The 21,475-nt window shown below is 39.3% G+C and overlaps 1 protein-coding gene across 2 annotated transcripts in view; it reads right to left on the reverse strand.

Moving 5' to 3' along the window:
- Positions 1–21,475, reverse strand: part of LOC306877656 (zinc finger protein ZFPM2-like) — a 160,338-nt gene that overhangs the window by 73,817 nt on the left and 65,046 nt on the right. For both annotated transcript variants that reach the window (XM_079429554.1, XM_079429555.1), the window contains exon 4: positions 799–917. In XM_079429554.1, the coding sequence (XP_079285680.1) occupies positions 799–917 (119 nt within the window). The remainder of the gene's footprint in view (positions 1–798; positions 918–21,475) is intronic.

Here is a 21,475-nt window from a genome sequence, read left to right on the forward strand (position 1 = left end):
GAAGAAAAAAAAAACAGCTCAAAAGAATGAGAAAAAAAATGAATAAAGTTATAAGTTAGAGTAATCCGACAGAATGGGGCCTTACTTACTTACGAACTGCTCGCAGACTTTTCCTTACGTTTCTTAACAGGATAAATATGAGATTCGTTACCATTTTTAATAACTATTGCTTAATTAATCCACATTCAAAATGGAATGTTAAATCCTAAAGGATTCCTCTTTCCGCCTGTGTAGTTAGGTCAACACTTTCCTATTTTTTGCTCGTTCTTTAACGGCTGAAGGATTGTAACGACAGCTTGAGCCTAACTGGAAGAATCAGTGAGAACAACACCAAATCTAGTAGATGTAATATCAGTCAACAGTTTAGTAATACATTGTGCAGATGAAATGGTTAAAAGCACAAAGGAGGTCATTTTGAGGTCAGTTGGATGCTGGAATGTAAGTAGCACTGGGTTATGATCTATATGTAACACAATTAACATCTGTTTATGTTCAGTAATCTTTTTCATATGTTAATATGCAAATGATGGACTTCAAGGAAAATAAGCTTCACCCTTTGCAACAAACAGTTTCATGTACTGATTAACAAACACTGAGACTCTGCTAAAGGTGAAGAGTGTAATTTCTGTGCTAGCAGGATTACAAAAAATAAGTTCCTAAAATCTTCCCAAACCAATGCCATTTGTTCAGCCAATGACAGATTCTTCCAATTTAACAAACCGCTTAATTTGATTTGGTGTAATTAAACTGTATCCTTCATCCATAACCCTCATCAACATTTAACTTGAGATAACATACCTGAGCATCTGTGTTTAGCTCAATTTTTCCCTCGAAAGGCCCCCATGTGGTTCCTACAGGAAGCTGCTGGCGGCTGTGAATCCGTCGTTCTCCATCTTTGTTGAACAGGTCCAGCTCTCCTGTGAGAAAGAACTGGGCAGTCAGTCAGTGTCACACAATGAAAGCTTCAAGCTGACTATAAATATATTTAAGGTGAATAAACAACAGCATCATAATTGCTAAAACAATTCCTTAATTTTTTATGCCTATATTATTTGTGATGAGTCTATACGCAGCAAGAAGTGGATCAAAAAAGTTAATCAAAGTTGTCCTAAGACAAGAACGCATTTTGGTTTTAGGACAACTTTGATGAAAGGTTTTGATCCACTTCAAATGTTGACTAATGTATTGTATAAATACTGTATACGAATTTGGACCAATGAGACTGAGAAAGATACCGGAAAAAATTTACTTGAATGAAATGGAAACTAAAAATAAATGTATATATAAATTCTGACATACAAAAAAGACCTAACAAAAAAAAACTAACTAACAAATAAAAAAAATAAGAATTAAAAATAAGAAATTGGAAATAAATACATAAATAATTATCAGTCATATCTACAGACCAAAGTATCAAAGAAACTTGGGTTCTTTGGGTTCTTGGCTCTTCTTCTAATGTAAACAAGTAAGCAACAACCTAGAAGCCATCCAAAACACTAGCAGCAGGACATTTGCATAAAAAAAAGTCTCACTACATTTATGAATAACAATCACATCAACAAAAATGTAGCTCATTACCTATAAAAATGTAGCTCATTACCATAACAGTAATATTGTAGGTATTTAACTACATTAGTACAGAATTCACTGTATGTGTGATGATCACTGAGTTTCTGTTTCATAAAAACCATGACTTGAGGATCATAGCATGTTTTCCTGCCTCTTCTATCGAGTGAGTGCAGTATTTGATACAGACTCCAGCACCTGTTCTCAGAGCTGATGGCGATCAGATGGAGCGTGTCAAACCGCTGGGATGCTAACTCCTCTTGAAAGAGCGTCTTTCGCTCTCTGATAAAACCTCGCTGAGATGTTACAGGCTTACCGGCTGGCAGCGTGGGCTCTATTTCTGTTTTTCCAGGAAGGGGGCCGAGGCCTCTTGTTAGTGGCACGCTGAGCTCGGAGTTAATTAACCGTGTCATGGGATAGCACAGCTAGCCCCGCGAGTTCCCCGAGCGCCGCTATCTAATCAGTTAGATTTTGTGTGCTTTTTTAGGACAGTGATTAATCAAAGAGTTATTATAATAGACTGCCTGGTCATGACTCTCGTCTCTCGAGGGCTAGGGGGCTCTTGTCACGAGGATCTCAAGAGCAGACTTCCGGCGGGTTTTCATGGCGATGTTGAGAGCTTTTTGGGGCCGACCTGCAACTGAGGGAGATTTATCCCTCGGAGCTTGAGTGCTATCTGCTTTATCTTCCCGCCAGCGTCCTGTTCGGCTGTGTCACAGCACTCATAACAACAGCAGAGCTCTTTACAGTGAGGCGGGGACTGAGAATCTGTACCACGCTTAAAATATTTACGTGAATTGTTTGCAAATCTCAGATGTTTCTTCTAAAATTCAATACACTAATGAGAATTACTGAAAGAGTCCAGCTTTAAATTAATATATAGGCTATAGAATAGCCCATGCTCTTAAGAACAAAGGTTATTTATTTGCATTGACGGTTCCATTGCACAAAATGTTCTTCGTACACACCTAAAAGTAAAGGTTCTTTATTGGCTTTGATCCATGAAGTTTAGTTCCATGAAGAACCGTAAAACATCAACGGAACCTTCCATTGTACAAATGGTCCTTTATAGTACAAAAGGTTCTTCAGATTATTAAAATGTTCTTCACAATGGTTCTTTTAAGAACTGCTCAAAGAAAAGTTATTTGAAGAACCAAAAATGGTTCTTCTATGGCATTTGGAACCTTTATTTTTAAAGAGTGTGGATTATTTGGTCTTGAGAGAATTTGGTGGGAAATGTTTAAGTTCATGTTAAGATCTCTGAATTTTAGATTGTAGACTTAGGTATCTTTGGTTTGAGACAATCTAAAAGAGAAGACACTCTCAAGAGAAACATCTGAGATGCAGGAGACCACCATTTGTTCTCTTTCTGGGAACAGAGATATTAAAGAGACATCATTTGTGTTTTTGTAGTGCAGCGTGTTTCGTGACCCATGCTAAATAAAAGCTGGTTGGTAGATGATCTTCAGCATGGTCTTCAGTGCTGACTGAACTTTAAAATGACCTATTCAGCTGTGTTTCTCACTGCAGATATCAGCTACATATCTGCGACACACTAACACGCCAGTCAGCTTGTATGTAAATTCCCCTGCGACTAAATAAACATCTCAGTACCGCGATTCCCTGACATTTGCTAAATATCACAACAACACATGACAGAGACTTCAGCAAGAGCAAATGAGAATTTAAAAAGATAACAATTAACAATAAGGTAACATTAGCTAAATGAACTAACAATGAAAATTGTTCTAAAGCATTTACTAGGCTAATCTATAATCTAAAGTTCTATCTGTTAATATTAATTAATGGACCTGAGCTGACATTAACTAACAATAAATAGTTGTATTTTTATTAAATAACCTAAAGATTAAAAAAAAGTACTATATCAAATGTATTGCTCATTGTTAGTTAATGTTAATTAATGCAGTAACTAACATTACCTAATAGGACCTTATTGTAAAGTGTTACAAAAAGTACCACAGTATAACCAAAACAAATGGAAAAAGTATTATGGTAATATTATGATTTTTACTAATGTGATCTTTGGCAGAAAACAAAACAAATATGTTTTTAGGGATGCACCATGCTAAAATAATGATCACAAGCAATAAATTACAGATAATGAAAGAGAAAAAATTTATAAAATTTTGCCCTTAAAATTAATTCAGTTTAGGCATCACAGATTTATGATATACAGTTTGAAAAATAGCCAATTTCCACATATACTGTATATTCATATTAATTACATATTTACTGTATATATATCAATACATGATGGCATTTCAATATAGAACAATTTAGTGAAATATGCTTCAGCATATGCCTTAAAGCATGTAAACATGTAGCAAAAATTTAATATTTGACAAATAACTACAGACAAACTGATCACTCAGTGATTATCAGTTATCGGTATTAGCCTCTAAACATTATTTACTGAACCACACTGCTAATAAAGACCACGGTAAATGAATACTGTAATCATTCAGTCCTATGGTAAATATCAAAATACCAGGGTATTTCCAGAGTATTTGAGAATGAAATACTGCACGTGAATACACTGTACGTTAGAAGAATGATTTTCCTCATTTCCTGTTCCAGCACTAATGCCTTCATTGCCCGTTATGGAGCTCAGCAGAGATAGTGGGAGAATTTGGGAGGCGGGGGGTCTCTCTGAAGCCTGTCGCATTCCCGCCAGCCTGCTGGAAGGTGGGGAACCTCATTAAAGGGAAATAATTAAGCGCTGGAGCGCAGCTGGTCCACATCACAGGAAGGCTAAATCTATGCTAGCCCACCACCGCTTGATGTGCTCTGTTCCTACTCTGATAAGACCTTGTGGCCTTTCGCCATGATCGCACAAGTTTCTCTTTAGCCCGGCTTGACACTTTCGCCGAAGTCTTCCGTGCATCCCATGCTGGGGTAAATGAGGAAGGCGTGCGGCACAAGGACATCTGAAGTCCTAACGCTGGTTAAGTACAAACGTGCCAGTCGTCCACCGAGAGTTCCAAGCCACGTCTCGAAACCTCACGTCCCAGCTGGCTCGTCCCAGCTGTTACCGATACGACATGAGCCCGAGAGGCAAGACGACGACATACGGCTCTGTGTGCGTAATGAGCCAGCCTGCCACCGTCGCCATGTTTGCCACAAGCATTTAGATGTTGACTCACCATAGATTACGAGATCAAGATGTATAGTCGCAGATTATCCGCTTGGATCTGGCACGGATGCCGATGAATGCTGGCTTTGCCACTCCATTACTGACATGCATGTACTTTTTATCTAGTTTTGCCACGAGTCAATCATACAGTAAAAAATTATTTAATACGTAAATTTTGATCTGATGTACAAAGTGAGGAAGGATAGGTCATTGTAGAGCTAATGAAAATAATTATAAATAAGTTTGTTACAGTTTATATTTCATAAACTAATATATATATATTATTTTGTTATTATTTAGTTTTGGACATCAAGTGTCAATCCAAAATAGGTAGCAAAAATTTTATTTTATATTTCAGATTTTATGTTATTATTATTTAATTCTTGATATCATGTGCCAATCCAAAATTGGACCCGAAAACCAATTTTGTACCGAAAAGAGTCAACAAATATGTTTACTTTATTGTTTATAATACATACGATGGTTTATATTCAGGATTTATTATTTAATTTTAGACATCAAGTGTCAATCCAAAATTGGTACCAAAAAAAAAAAAAAAAGTCAACAAAAAGGTTGTTTGTACTAAAAAAAAAAAAGTCAACAAAATGTTGTCGAACCCAGGAAGGCAGATATAAAAGATTAAAAGCTATTATTTAGTTGCAGATCCCTTGCGCACAATCACAGCAGTGAGTCTGTGACCCATAGACATCACCAGACTCTTGGTCTTATCCTTTGAAATGCTTTTCCCAGCCTTTAATGCAGCCAATTCCAATTGTTGCTTGTTATGGGGAGTTTCTGCCTTTACTCTCCTCTCCAGCTGGTGAAATTCATGTTCAATCGGATTTAAATCTGGAGATTGACTTTCCATTTCTTTGCCCTTATAAATTCCTTGATTGAACTGACAGGGTGTTTTGGGTCATTGTCCTGATGCAAAATGAAGCACTTCCCAATGAATCTGGTGGCATTTTGAATCTGGTGGCAATATTGGTAGGCAATATGGTTTTGTACCCTTCCAAATTCATTCTGCTACTATCATCATACATTAACCTGTTAACCTTCACCCCCCATCTGGGGCCTCGCAGGTGAAAATAACATACCTAAATTAGAATGGTAACATTTCCTGACAAAGTGTGCTACACCAACAAATTAGGTATCTTTGGAAAGAAGACACTGTTGGCTTTACTATCCATCATCCAGAGTTGATAATGCTCAAAAAGATAAGATAGAGTTATAGATAAAGATAAAAGATAAAAGTTATAGACACTAACGTGCCTTGAAAAATATTTTTCCACACTGAATGTTTTTTTATTTCATATACAAATACATGAAATAAGTCCTGGAGCAATCCAGAAAAGTAATGGATTAAAAGCCACGTGTCTCATGAGTTTATATTTCAAATTTGAAGACGATACCATGAAAAATGAGATTCCTGAAATATTTTTTCTGAAAATATTTATAATCCCCCCAGCCCCCCTGTTTGAGGAAAAATAACCACCAAATGTATTGCAGAATTATGTTAGTAATTATACATATTCCTGCATAGTTTTTCAATTATAGAATAATATACAGAATTTTAGACATCATACAAGTGATTTATTTGAGCACTAAAAAATACAAAAATAGTTATTTGAGTAATAAAAAGGGAGAAAAAAAATAGCTTTGTATATAGTATGTCTACTGAAGTATATATTCTGATTGCCAGACATGAAGTGATATTGGCAGAGATGGTCATCCAGTCGGTAATCACACGCTGATGTGCATCCATACAGATGATAATTAAACAGATGGGCCATATAATCAATAATAGCTGATCAATGAATCACAATGATAGCCGTCATAGAGTCGGTAATAAACACGCTGATGTGCGTCTATACAGATTATAATGATGCAGACACGGCCACATTCCCCACACAATACACACACACACAAAAAATGTAGAAGAAAAAAAAAAAAGATTTTTTTATGGAAAAGCAGATCGCTAAGTTATGCCCCGCTCAGATGACAGTTGCGTCACAGAAGCGTCATCGCTGCCTGGAGAGAGCGCCAAATTCAAATAATCTATATTCCGCTTTCCTGAGACTTTTTTTTCCGTGGATGATCTCAATCTGTTTGTAAAACTGTATTCTACAGCACCGTTTTGTTTTTTTACCACCAAGACGCTGTTTTTGAGCGTAATTTATTCCATAACGGACGCGAACAATAACTCCGGAAGAAATGAAACGTAAACAAAGGAATATTCATCCTTATTACAACGTTATTGTTTCGCTGGACTAAAAGTGCTCGCTGGGATGTTGTTCTGTGGACCCTTACCTCTCGAACTAAACTGGGATTTCAGCAGTGGACGCGTTTGTGACTTGTTATTACAATGATAAAGGTACGTACTGCTTTTTTACTCTGCGTGTTTGGATGTGTACTGCTTACACAAATGTAGCAAATACATTCCTTATAAGCTTTCCATCGGAAAACAGCGATCTGTCGTCGATGCTTGAGGCTTAGACCTTCAGAAGGATATATAGTTTGTCAAGATTAACTTTGTCCCGTTTCATTTATTCTGTTAGAAAACAATGACACACGCAAACAAAAGAGCGTTCAGTGCGACGTCGCTCTGGTGAACGGTAACAGGTTAAGTCATCAGTAAAGTTGAGAGGGCCTGTTCCAGAGGCAGCCCATGCCATGACACCACCTCCACCATGCTTTACAGATGAGGCTGTATGATTGGGATCATTTGCAGTTCCCTTATTTTCTCCACATTTTTGCTTTCCCATTACTTAGATAAAGGTTCATCTTTGTCTCATCAATCCATAAACACAGTTCCAAAACTCTTTTGGCTCTAAACTCTAATATTGCCTTTCTATTTTTGGTGCTGGTCAGAGGTTTGCATCTTGCTGTGTAGCATCTGTAATTCTGTGTCAAAGTCTCCTGAGGACAGTAAATTGTCAGCATTACCCCAGCTTTCTGGAAGTTGTTGGTGATTTTACAGATATGTCTTTTAGGATTCATTTTCACAGCTTTTATGATTTGTCGTTGTTTTCTCAGCCAATCAGGTCGTTGTTGGTTGCTGGTGGTTTCCAAACTCTTGATTTCCCCATGCCCTTTGTTTTTGCTATAGCTCTAATTGACTTCCTCTTTTCTTTTAGCATCCAAATTGCTTGCTTTTCTCTTAAAGTGAGCTCCCTCGTCTTCATCCTGGTTTGTGTGTGTTATCATCGAATGCAAGATTCAGAATCCAGAAGTAATGGATATAACTGATACGACACATTCCCTGCTTTTAATATCTGAAGAATTAATGCAACAGGACACAGCTGATCACTTAGAAAGACCTGTGAGGCAACTTTTCCAATACTTATGCTCACATCAGATAGAGGAATGAAACTCTAAAAGTGCTGAACTTCTTAGCTGGTAAAACATCTATGTGTTGAATCACCCAATGACAAATTGGTTGATTCCTTTTAATCATATTTGTAAATGTCTGGACTCCACAGCCAATGGAGCAATTTTGACTTTACTGTTCCAAAACTTATGGAGGGCACAGTATATGATCATATAGTTACCTTGCATTTTTTGAGATGTTAACAGATTAGCACATTATTGAAAACAATATCACATCACACATTATTTTGAATAATATGTATAAATTATTCAAGCACAATTATTACCTTAGCTGGTTTGCTGGTCTTACCTGTTGTCCTAGTCTGGTTAGATTGGTATGTCTTTTGGTTTTAGAGGATTACCAACCAGCTGGTCAACCAACTAAACCAGGCTGGGAGACCCTCTAGACCTATTAAAACCAGCTCAGACCATCAAACCAGCTTAGTTTAATCTGTGCAGGGTAGTTGCATTTTACTAAAAGCATTTAGCATTGATTTTCCCTGTGTGGCCATTATCAAAATAAACTGAGGCTAGTTTTTGGGTCACAACCCATCAGCTGAGTATCACTGAAACAGAAACTGCAAGATCAGTTTAGTAGTGGTAATGAAGCGTCCTCAGCAGAGCTCACGGGTCGAAACACCCAAAATCATCAACCAGCGCTGAAATGCCACCATCTTGGCACGGAGGAGCTGTTGATACGAGTGAAGAGAACTCCATCCCCCCATCCCTCCACTCCTCCCAAGATAAGATCATCTGTCGCTCTTCTCCGGGGTCCGCTCCCCCTCACCGCAGATCCCTGGCAGAACCATGAATGTCCCTTTTGTGTGCACAGATCTTCCTCTGATAGCCCCAAAAAGATGCTGCACGTGGCAACTGTTTGTTTCCCCCCGTGACGGAGGGACGATGGGGGATGGAGGGGGACGCACCTCCCACCTCTAAAATACAGACAAAAACATAAGTTTTTAGGAACTAACAAGTATAACGCCACAGCACGGGAAGAGAAAGAACCAACCTTTGGTGCAGAAATCGCATGCTTTACCTTTAATAGCATTTTACCCCAAAACACACAGTCCTTGTTTTTAATAGTCATCCTCACACATTCACACTTCAGAAATGATCGGGATCAGATCAAGATGAATGTTTTAAAAAAGGTCATGAATTTGACGCTTTCCAAAGTACAAATGCCCATCAGCCATGTATGACAATGCAGGAGTCACATATCAAGATGTACAGCAGCTTATGAAGCAAATTAACATACTGTGAAGGGCACGTGGAGAGAAATGGAGAGCTCTGTATCACTCCACAAAAGGTGCAGGAGCTCTGAAGGAGATATGTGATCTGAAATTTTACAGCTGAAGGAGAAATGTCAGAGCGCTTCGATAAGAGAGTGATGAACTTTCCTCCACCCCCCTCCAAACCCCCATTATCAGCTCGAAGAGAAGCAAATGCATCATTTTTATCCCACAGCTTTACCATTATCTCCTCGGCAGACACTTGTTTTAAAACACACAAGGACCTTTTTTACCTCGCTCGCTCTTTCTCTCTCTCTCTCTCTGACACACACACACACACACACATACTCTCTCGCTCTCTCTCTCTCTTAGTAAACTAACCTCTTACTAAAAGAGAATTTTGATTTTGGAGTATTCTGAGAACATGCATCATTTATGTAAGAAGATACTGTCCGTCTTACACTAACAGTTACACTGTCTTACTTATATAAAAAAGTACTGTGCATTTATAATGGTGCAGTGATGGAATCAAAAAGTAATTTGAAAGTTTGGGGACAGTAAGATTTCAGGAAAAAAAAAAAAAAACTTTTATTCAGCAAGAATGCATTAAATGTATCAAAAGTGACAATGAAGACATTTATAATGCCACAAAAAGTTTATATTTAAAAAAAAAAACTGTATCCACAAAAACATTAAGCAGCATAATTGTTTACGACATTATTAAATGTTTCTTGAACACAAATCAGCATATTAGAATGATTTCTGAAGGATCATGTGACACTGAAGACTGGAGTAATGATGCTGAAAATTCAGCTTTGTATCACAGGAATAAATTATATTATAAAATAAATGAATATAGAAAATAGATTTTTTTATAAATTTTAAATTCTCACTGTATTTTTGATCAAATAAATGCAGTCTTGGTGAGCTTCTTTCAAAAAAAAAAAAAAAAAATTTAAAATTAAAAAATCTTACTGATCCCAAGCGTTTGAATGATGGTGTTTCAATCAATCAATCAATCAATCAAACTACAAAATACAGTTTAATGGATGGTAATAAATATTGATCACCAGATTTCTTTTTCTCATTTCACTAATAAGTGTGACAATATGTATAGTTTGACCCTGATAAATATTATGGTACTGTACTGAACTATTATTGTTAAATACCATAGAATTTACACAGTGCTTCAAAGAATACTATGGCACTACTATAGTACAAAAAGCACTACATATATTACAATATAAAATAATGAAAAATATTAGTTATTTGTTTGTTTTTGTAAAAAAATACACTGACTCAGAATATATGGCTGCTTTTCAATGATCGCCAATGAACATTGATGCTTTTAGAGCCAAATGCTGTAGTAACCATATCTCCCAGCAGGAACTAACCAGTTAAACATTGATCGTCCAGTTTCCTCCAGCTCATTTCGAACAAAACCTGAGCAAAGTCATTCCGACAACAATCTCCAAAGCTTATTTCCCTTCTGTCACTCTGAATGATAGGACACAAAAGATTAGACGTAAACTTGAGGAAGATGCCCTATCTGAATCTAGAGGAGAACAAATTTGATAGTCTGCGATGTGTTACAAATCTCAGTGCTCATGTGGGATATAATTCCTCTTTCTCCTGTCAGCACGGACTGACTAATGGTGCCTGGAATCACTGGAAACGCTCATAAATACTTTGAATTATGGGAATGCTGCTTTCAGCCCCTCTGAAAGAATCTCGCTGCGTTCTCGATGATCTGAAGGAGAACATGGATGAATTTTCCTTCCACAAGACGACACAAATAAACGCCCGCTTATCTGCGGGTGTGTTAATTACTACCAAGCTCCCGGGTCACATAACAGCTCAAGTATCTCCCGCACATTTGTTTTTCCTTTGCATTTACAGGTGATGTTTTTCTCCAGTGGCTCGAGCGGGTCATTAGCTCTATCCGCAGCCGCCCCTCCAGTCAATTACCCCATTTCAAACTTTCCTCCAGCACAAATCCGGCCGCCCCTGCCTGCCTGACCCAGTTGTCTTTTGTGAGGAGGTCTTAGCTCCAGCAGTTTGACAGTCAACAGATAAGATGGATTAAGTTTTTTTTCCCCTCTCCCCTTCTCTCTCTCATCCAGTTTTGATATAAACGGCGTAAAAGCAGGTTAAATCAGTCACTTTCAGGAGGAGTTTTTAAATGGCTGGAGATAGAGGGTGATAGAAGGCCTAAACCTGACACCAGGGCGTAGAAGGTCACGGCCGCGCTGTTTAATAACTAACAAACTCCTGATGAGGGAGAAGTCAAGAAGAGAAACGTCAGTCATGACTATGAAAACAAAATGTGTTTTAATTTTGCATTTCACATTTTTTATGCTTGTTTCCTTGGGAATCAAACCTATGACCTTTGTGATAGCGCTACAGCAAGGCTTGTGCTTCAATAATTTCAGATGGTAACATAGTAACTCTTACATAATTAATCTTAGTGCTAAAACTTTATGGCGAGAATATAATATTTAAAAGAATCTGCCCATCTACAAAATATGGAGAATTATAGATGTGGAGGGAAACTGCATCTGAAAAATAACATGGATATGAACTTGCCTTCTTTATGCTAGAATGCTTTTACTCTGGGGATATTTCTCATAGTAGGTTTAATTTTATGTTTGTAAAAACCACAAAAGTCTGGCTGCAAAAAAAGTCCTTTGAACATTGATTAAAAAATAAAGTTTTCTCCTTACATGTGAGGTAAGTTGTCACAAAACGCCAGCAACAGCATTTTACATTGTTTACTGCTTCACCCAAAAGAAAACAGACAGGTATTGTAATTTCAATTTGGAGGATAAAATTATACAAATATATATTTCAAACATTATATAAGATGTAAAACTTTTGTCTAGAAAAAGTTTCCAAAGTTTTTGTAATTGGACTTTTGTCTCAAAACCTTAAAGGGTTAGTTCACCCAAAAATGAAAATTTTCATTCAAATGTTTTACTCACCCTCAAAGCATCCTAGGTGTATATGACTTTCTTCTTTCAGACGAATCCAATCGGAGTTATATTAAAAATTGTCCTGGCCCCTCCAAGCCTTACAATGAGGTAAGCGGGTGCTTTTTGTCAACAATCCAGAAGACGTGAAATAAAGTGCGCACATCCATAATAAAATGTGCCTCACACGGCTCTGGGGGGTGAATAAAGGCCTCCTGTAGCGAATCCATGCGTTTTTGTAAGAAAAATATATATATTTCAAACGTAATAAACACTTTTTTTCTCACTTCCGCTGACTGTCATATGTGGAAGCCGTCCAGGCGGATGACATAGGATGTCGGCGCTGCATGATTAGTGACGAACGCGGAGAGAGAACAAAACAAAACACCGGTCTCAAATTAGAAGCACAAAATGAGGATTTCTAAAGAAAAAATGTCAGAGGATTTCTATATTAGCCAAGAGGAGACTGGTTTTCCTTTGCTAAAGTAAGGACACTTTATATCTCCTTCATATCTCAGAGGCGCGCATCCGCCTGGACAGCTTGTCCAAGTGAGAAAAAAAAAAGAAATTCAGTCCAGCCTCCCCAGCTGTAAATGTCATTGGCTGTTAAAGTCTTCTGTTGCTTATAATAAATTGACATGTGGATATCACATAAGCAGTCTTTCACAATTCTCTGTTAGATGCATATTGTATGAATTAGTAAGTGTGGTGGTGCTTATTGGGTATCGCTTTGAAGGATACTTTGAGGGTGATTAAAACACAGGCTAATTTCCATTTTTGGGTGAACTAACCCTTTAAATGACATTCTGACAACTAGCCCTGTTGTCCCTTACATGTAGAAGCAGCATTTGCGTTTTGAGCATTTTTGCAGCCCTGTGATTTCAGTGTTAATTCAGTATCATTATATTTGAATTAGATTTGATTTTTTGCTTGATTTCACTTAATACTTTTATTTGATTTCAGTCCTTTTTTAGCATTTTATTTTTTGCCATTTATATTATATATTTAAAAATGTCAATTTTTATTAATTTTATTTAATAGTTTTAGTTATTTTAGTTTTTCAAATTAAATTAAATGGAAACGAGAAGTGCCTTTAAAATAATTTTAGTTTTTTATATATTTTTAAATGTTTTAGTGTTTCAGTAATAATCCTGTTGTGCTTTGACAAATGCATTTTCAAAAGTACAAGTATTCCATATTTCTATATTACTCTGAGGCCATTAAACTGCATGTACAATTATAAAAGAATGATCAAAATCCTGTTTAAAGTACTTTAAAGACAAAGTATATCACATCACACTGCATGTCAACTTCCTAAAAGTACTTCCTCTCAACTACCCATTTAAATCTGGGTGGTGATGGCGCAGTGGATAAGACACATGCCTTTGGTGTGAGAGACCCGGGTTCGAATCCACTGTGAGACACCAATGTGTCCCTGAGCAAGACACTTAACCCCTAGTTGCTCCAGAGGCGTGCGACCTCTGACATGTATAGCAATTGTAAGTCGCTTTGGATAAAAGCGTCAGCTAAATGAATAAATGTAAATGTAAATCTAATGCTTTAAGGAATAAATTACAAACATGCATGCTCCCTGGGAATCGAACCCATGAGCTTCATATTGCTTTTACCATATTCTACCAGTTGAGCTTCAGGAACACTATTAGAAACTATAAGTTAAATCATCACCTAGCACGTTTTCACACAATTCCATGATCAACCGGCTGCTGTACACATTTATAGATCACTTGTCAAAAACGTGTAAAACAAGTTAGTGAGCGACGCATTAAGGACATGTTCGGACTGAGTGTGTGTGTGTGTTAGTGTGTGTGTGTGTCGGTGACAGGGGAAAGTAATCCTATACACAGGCTGCTATTGTGAAATGAGAAGCTAGCCTCCTCGGCTGGCAGAGAGCAGATGCACCTCTCTTCCCCTATCCTAATCTGGAAAGGACTTAAAGGAGTCTTATCTCCGGGCTCTCCTTCTTCATTTCATGCTTGATTTACTTTAATTTGTCTGATAGGGCACGAGGATTTGGAAATGGCCCATCTTTCGCTGGAAAATGTTCTGATTTTTCTCCGGCATTGTTATGTGGCGGTTTTTGACTCTGGTTTCTCTCTCTCCATCTTTCTCCGCTTCTATTTCTCTCTTTTTTTTTTCCTCCCTCTCTCTCCCTCTGTCTGTCTTCCTGGAGAACAGATCTTGCTCCTGTGAAACATTCTGTTTGAGTGCATTTAGATTCAAGCTAACACAGCAGAAACAAAGTGTTTGTGTGTGTGTGATTTTACCAGCTCCAGTGTAGGTCTGTTTGCCTTTCAGATTGGCAGAGAGCGACGCTGGAGGACAGAGGAGCAGCCGAGTGCTTCAAACCACAGAGATCTTGTGTTTAAGGTATAGAGGGTGAGACTCGCCCTCGTCTCGCCCACAAGTGTGTGAGCTGATAAAGTCAGAGAAGAAGAGAGCTGCCGGCCCACACACGCCTGAACCTCTGCAGCTGGAGTTGCAGTCCCGGTACAGCTCTGTCTGTCTGAACCTCCGGCTCTGTAATACCTGGAGGAATCTATCTGGTAGCATTTCCATTCTATACAAAGGCAGCTTCTCGGCTGGCACAGGACCCTGTGTATGCGCACTATTTGAAATCTGCCATCATTGCTCACGGGCACTCAGTTCTGTTGGCAGAACCAATTTGAGCCAATCACCTGAGCCATGAAAATGAAGTCATGACAAGTCCATTTCATGCTTTTAAGAGTCTTCTAAAAATAATAATAATAATCAGGCACTGGTAAAACACTGATAATTAATCATTTAAAACAATTCTGAATTTTGAAACTAAAAAAACATGCAGATTTTTTGTCTTTTACAATCTGTCATAATATTTAATTGTGATTATTTTAGGGGTCAAATATATATACATTTTTTATTACAATAAACATAATGAACAATAAAAAAAGAAATATAAAATAACTGAATTATGTTACAGACTTACTGGCTTACTAAATGCTTAGAGATAATACTCATAAGTTAATTTCTTAAAATTATTGCATTTATTAATTTTAATATATATAAATTAAATAATAAATATTTATATATTTATTCATATATTATAAATAAATATTAACATAAAATATATTAGTATTTTTATATATATATATATATATATATATATATATATATATATATATATATATATATATATATATATATATATATATATATATATATATATATATATTATTTATAATTAATTTTTTAGGGGTTAGCATTTGTGACACATTACTTTTTTTAAATAAATAAATAAAATGGCATTATATCCTGTTGATAGTGAACCAAGATGGCGCCGAGCATGGCAGCCGTGTTGCGAGCTCCAAGAAAACTCTGCAGTTTTTCTTATGTTTTTTATGTTTTATTTGTTATTTTGTTGTTTCACGTGTTAGATGTTGTCAGTATAACTGTCTACGACAGACACACGCTTTTAAACATTGGTTCCTTCGTCGCGCAACGCAAACCGGACTTTGAGTTCCTGAACGCCGGCGCCTTGTTTACAGACACTGCATCAGAGCCCTTTGTCTGGGCTGCACGATCGCGACCGAAGAAACGCCGCCGGAAAAGGGGGAAGAGAGCCGGCGTCCTTGTCAGACTCAGACGCCGTCCCCTCCGACCTCCTCTCCCAACTATTTTGCTGGCTAACGTTCAGTCACTGGACAACAAACTCTGTGAACTGCGGGCACGCATCTCATACCAACGGGAAACAAGGGACTGCTGCATTATTTGCCTCACAGAAACCTGGATGTCGGCAGTGGTTCCAGACTCAGCCATCGAGCTCACGGGGTTCTCCGTGCACCGCTCGGACAGAACGAAAGAGCTCACAGGGAAAAGCAGAGGTGGGGGCGTCTGTTTCTTTATCAACAACTCGTGGTGTGATGAAAGGAACCTACACTCTATTAAATCCTCCTGCTCCCCTGATCTGGAATTTCATATGCTTCTGTGTCGACCATTCTGGCTACCGAGGGAATTTACAGCGATCATAATCACAGCTGTTTACATTCCCCCTCAAGCCAACACAGACCAGGCACTTAAGGAACTGTATGGGAATATAAGCGAGCAGGAAACCGCGTACCCAGATGCAGCGTTTATTGTTACGGGGGACTTCAACAAAGCCAACTTCAGAACAATAGCTCCAAAATACTTTCAACACATCACCATCAACACGCGTGGTGATCGTGTACTGGACCACTGCTACTCTCCATTCCGGGACGCCTACAAATCGCTCCCCCGCCCACCTTTCGGCAAATCGGACCACACTTCCGTTCTGCTCCTGCCTGCTTATAGGCAGAAACTGAAACGAGAAGCACCCGCCCTCAGGACAATTCAATGCTGGTCGGACCAATCAGACGCTATATTACAGGACTGTTTTGATCACGTGGACTGGGACATGTTCCGGGCAGCGTCTGATGACGACATAGAGGCGTACTCAGATACTGTAACGTGTTTCATCAGGAAGTGTGTAGAGGATGTAGTACCGACAAAAACAATCCGCATCTACCCCAACCAAAAACCGTGGATTAACAGCGATGTTCGAGCAGCCTTGTCAGCGCGGACATCTGCCTTTAAATCCGGAAACTCTGACGATCGCAAACAAGCCAGTTACGATCTCAGGAAATCAATCAAAGCTGCCAAACGACAATATAAAAACAAAGTTGAAGAACAATTCAAAACCAACAACGCAAGAAGCATGTGGCAGGGTATCAACAACATCACAGATTTCAGAGGGAATAAACCAGCTACTGTGAACATTGCCGCCTCTGTACCGGACGAACTTAATAACTTTTATGGTCGTTTCGAGGCTCACAACACCGCCCACACAGAGCGCGCTCCCGCGGCTGTAGCAGAAGAGGCGAGCGCACTTTCCTTTTCTGTCGCAGATGTAACCCGATCCTTCCGACGGGTGAACATCCGCAAGGCTGTGGGTCCCGATGGCATCCCAGGCCGTGTGCTCCGAGCATGCGCATTCCAACTGGCCGGGGTTTTCACAGACATTTTTAACCTTTCCCTCTCTCTGTCTGTGGTTCCCGCATGCTTCAAAAAATCCACCATTGTGCCCATACCAAAGAAAAATAAAATCACATGCTTGAATGACTGGAGGCCCATTGCTCTGACACCCATCTTCAGCAAGTGCTTTGAGAAACTCATCAGAGACTACATCTGCTCTGTGCTGCCTGACTCACTGGATCCCCTACAATTTGCATATCGCAGAAACCGTTCCACAGACGATGCTATTGCCTTCACCCTGCACACTGCTCTCTCCCACCTGGAAAATAAGAACACCTATGTGAGAATGCTGTTTGTGGACTACAGCTCAGCATTCAATACCATAGTGCCTGCCACACTGGTTGAGAAGCTCCAGACTCTGGGACTAAACGGATCTCTGTGCAGCTGGATCCTGGACTTCCTGAGAGGCAGATGTCAGGTGGTCAGAATGGGCAACAACACTTCATCCCCGCTGACCCTCAACACTGGTGCTCCTCAGGGCTGCGTCCTCAGCCCACTCCTGTACTCCCTGTACACACACGACTGTACAGCAACACACAGCTCCAACGTCATCGTCAAATTTGCTGACGACACAACGGTGATAGGCCTGATCACTGACAACGATGAGACGGCCTACAGAGAGGAGGTGAGAACCCTGACTAAATGGTGTCAAGAGAACCACCTCTCACTCAACATCGACAAGACCAAGGAGCTGGTGGTGGACTTCAGGAGACAGAGCAGAGAACACACACCCATCACCATCGACATGACACCTGTGGAGCGAGTAAACAGCTTCAAATTCCTCGGTGTTCACATCACTGAGGATCTCACATGGTCCGCTCACACAGATGCAGTGCTGAAGAAGACACACCAACGCCTCTTCTTCCTGAGACGGCTGAGGAAGTTTGGAATGAACCCCAGCATCCTCAGATCATTCTACACCTGCACTGTGGAGAGCATCCTGACAGGCTGCATCACCGCCTGGTTTGGAAACAGCACTGCTGGCAACCGCAAAGCTCTGCAAAGGGTCGTGCGAACTGCCCGTCACATTGTTGGAGGTGAGCTTCCCTCCCTCCAGGACATCTACACCAGGCGGTGTATAAAGAAAGCCCGGAGGATCATCAGTGACTCCAGCCACCCGTCCCACAGACTGCTCTCTCTGCTGCCCTCAGGAAGACGTCTCCGCAGCATCCGATCCCGCACTAGCCGACTGAGGGATAGCTTTTTTCCTCAGGCTATCAGGCTAATGAACAGTCAAAACTAATATACCTACAGCATAATCCCACCTTACAGTATACGCACTGCACTTTAATCCCATACAGTTCAAACTGGACTACCAGTACACTACTGCACAAATACAACAATCTTTTTGCCAGCACCGGATACCATCCAATGCACATCCATGACATTTGCACACCCGGTTTATATATAATCTGCTGCATCTTCGCATATTACTGTGTGTATATAACGTAGAATGTGTACTACATACTGTGTATAATGTGTATCGGTAACTGTATGTCTGTCTAATAGTACACTATGTGTACTGAGTATATGTATGTGTATATTACACATTGTCATCTGTATAAGTCTGTACGTATGTATGGTAATGTCTATATGTAAATTGTTTTTGCAGTGTCTGGAGCACGCTCTCAAGAATTTCACTCACGAAGGCACACGTGCTGTGGTGATGTGACAATAAAAGTGATTTGATTTGATTTGATTTGATTTGTTGCTGATATACCAAATTACCAATGCAGAAAACCCTCCCAAAAGAGCAATATGGCATCTGTAGGAATTAAAATCATTCTGATAGAAGCAAATTGATACACAAATGAAATATAACTGAGAACTCTATACATAAATCTCTATACATCTAAATACAGTTTTCCTCTGTGCTGAACTGATCATTCAGGAGATTTCACAATCAGACGACTCTCTCCAACCACAAATCCATTCATCTCCAGTCAAGAACCTTTACAAAAGATGAGCTACCATGACAACACACTCATTCCCCAACTCCTCATTCTCTCCCTCTCTCCAAACACACACACATTCACGAAGACGATATGGAAAAGAGGACAGACATTGAAATTCTTGTCACAGTCTGAATTTATTTGACTCTGGCTCTGTGTGATAAACAGAGTGATGATCCAGTCACACATCTTTATCCATGCTTTGCTTTAATTAACGCTGACTTGTTTGTTGAAAAGATGATTAATATGCCAATGAAAATTGCATAATTGAATACCACGACACACATACAAGAAACTATAAGTTTCATGTGGAAATCTATATAACAAAATAATAGTAACAACAACTACAGCAGTAGTAATAATAATAATAATAATTATTACTATTATTATTATTATTTGTTGTTGTTGCTGAGATGATGTCATAAAGCTTTCCATGAATGGTCCGACTGTACTGGTAGAAGTGGAGGTATTTTGGGGTTTGTGGAAGAATAGCGAATGTGCATTTTGCTTTTTCTGCTCCTCCCCTAAATAAGGGGGGTGTTTGCTTTGATATGGATGCCTCTCACAGCGCACCCTCTGTTTGCCCTCCTTCTCTTGCTTTTATTCCGCCCATATTCCATGTAGCTGTCAACAGGTCTACCTAAGCTTTGGATTGGAGAATTCTGACTGAATGTATAAGTCATGCAGTTTCTAATTAACTGTCAGATTTTATTTTAGAATGCTTTTATAAGGCTTTTAACGTAGCATTATCTCTCATAGTACCATTAGCTTTTAGATTTCTGTTGCAGAGATATCTATAGACAAATAAAGAGTAATATAATGAAAATAAAGAAACAAGATTCACATTCCACAAAAAACAAACAAAAAACATATTACTTCCTAGCACACAACAGAGGTCTATATTCATATCTGAACGGTGAAATACAAACATCTTAGTTTGATAATAAAGAGTGCAGCATTATTCTAGCCTGTTCACTACATCAGTTCATTTTCAGATTGATTCCATTGCTAACAAGCATGAAGTCATTGCTCTTAAACCTCTTAACATCTCGGATCAGTGGAGAAATTTGCATCTGGACACTTAAGACTGCTAGCGAAGAGTGCAGGCTAATCTCTGCTTGAGTATATCATCAGCACAAGAATCAGCCACTGTGTGTGCGGCAGTAAGGTACCAAAGCCTAGCTCCTCCCTCCCCAGTAAACACAAAACCGAGCCCCGCCCACAAATTGGCATTCAGGCATCAGGTTGTTGTATTGGTTCAGCTGCCAAACATCACCGGAAATCACATCCACATTAGTTAGTCCTTTTTTTGACCCACCTCGTCTACATAACCCGGCTCATTCAATACCAAATTCTACTGTACCGCATTGTCACGACAATCTGATTTCGCACAATACCACTTATCTGCGCGAGACTAGCAGAGAAAGCCTGCGGTAAGATGGCTGAGAGCAGCGAATGAGACACCCTCGCTCGGAAAATGAGCGGCAGCCAGGCATGTCAAAATTTCTTGATTACATGGGAAATAAACAACTCCGACTGAAAGCCTCCGCTCAAACTTGGTGCTTTGCATACATTAAAATCCGGTCTGTCTATAAGTCGTCTTAAAACGCTTAGGTATCAGCGCGAGCGCCTCTGACAACGTTCCCTCACGAGTTCGTCTGCGCCGTTATCAGACCTCTCAAATGGATCTCCAGCTCCAGTGACAAAAGCCAGACGGAGCTCTCCTAAAGGATACATCTTTTTATCCACGCGCTTCCTCACCAATCCACATGTGCGAGCACTGCTGCAGCCCGAGCAGGAGTTTACCAATCTTTGCTTTCCAAGACTCTCTCTCTCTCTCTCCCTCTTTCCTCTCTGTGTTAAAGGCTTGAGGGGTTCAATCAATGCTGCTTTGATCTCGGCTGGAACTATAATTATTTAACATTGTTACAAGGATTTCTCTAATCCATTCTACCATTAAATCCCTTTTAGACCCTCATCTTCAGGAGCCTAATCTGCATCTGGGCCCCCCTCCCTCCCACCGGACGGCACCGTGACTTAACAGACTTCGGTGAATAATTAGAGGAAAAGATACAAATGTGAAAAGAAAGATGAGAAACTTTGCTAGTTGCTGGACACGAGCAGGTGTCGGTTGCCAAACGTTGATTAACAGTTTGTATGCAACATTTTTTTTGTGGGTACAGTGGG

This window comes from Barbus barbus, assembly GCF_936440315.1.
Source record: "Barbus barbus genome assembly, chromosome: 12".
Classification (NCBI taxonomy): domain Eukaryota; kingdom Metazoa; phylum Chordata; class Actinopteri; order Cypriniformes; family Cyprinidae; genus Barbus; species Barbus barbus.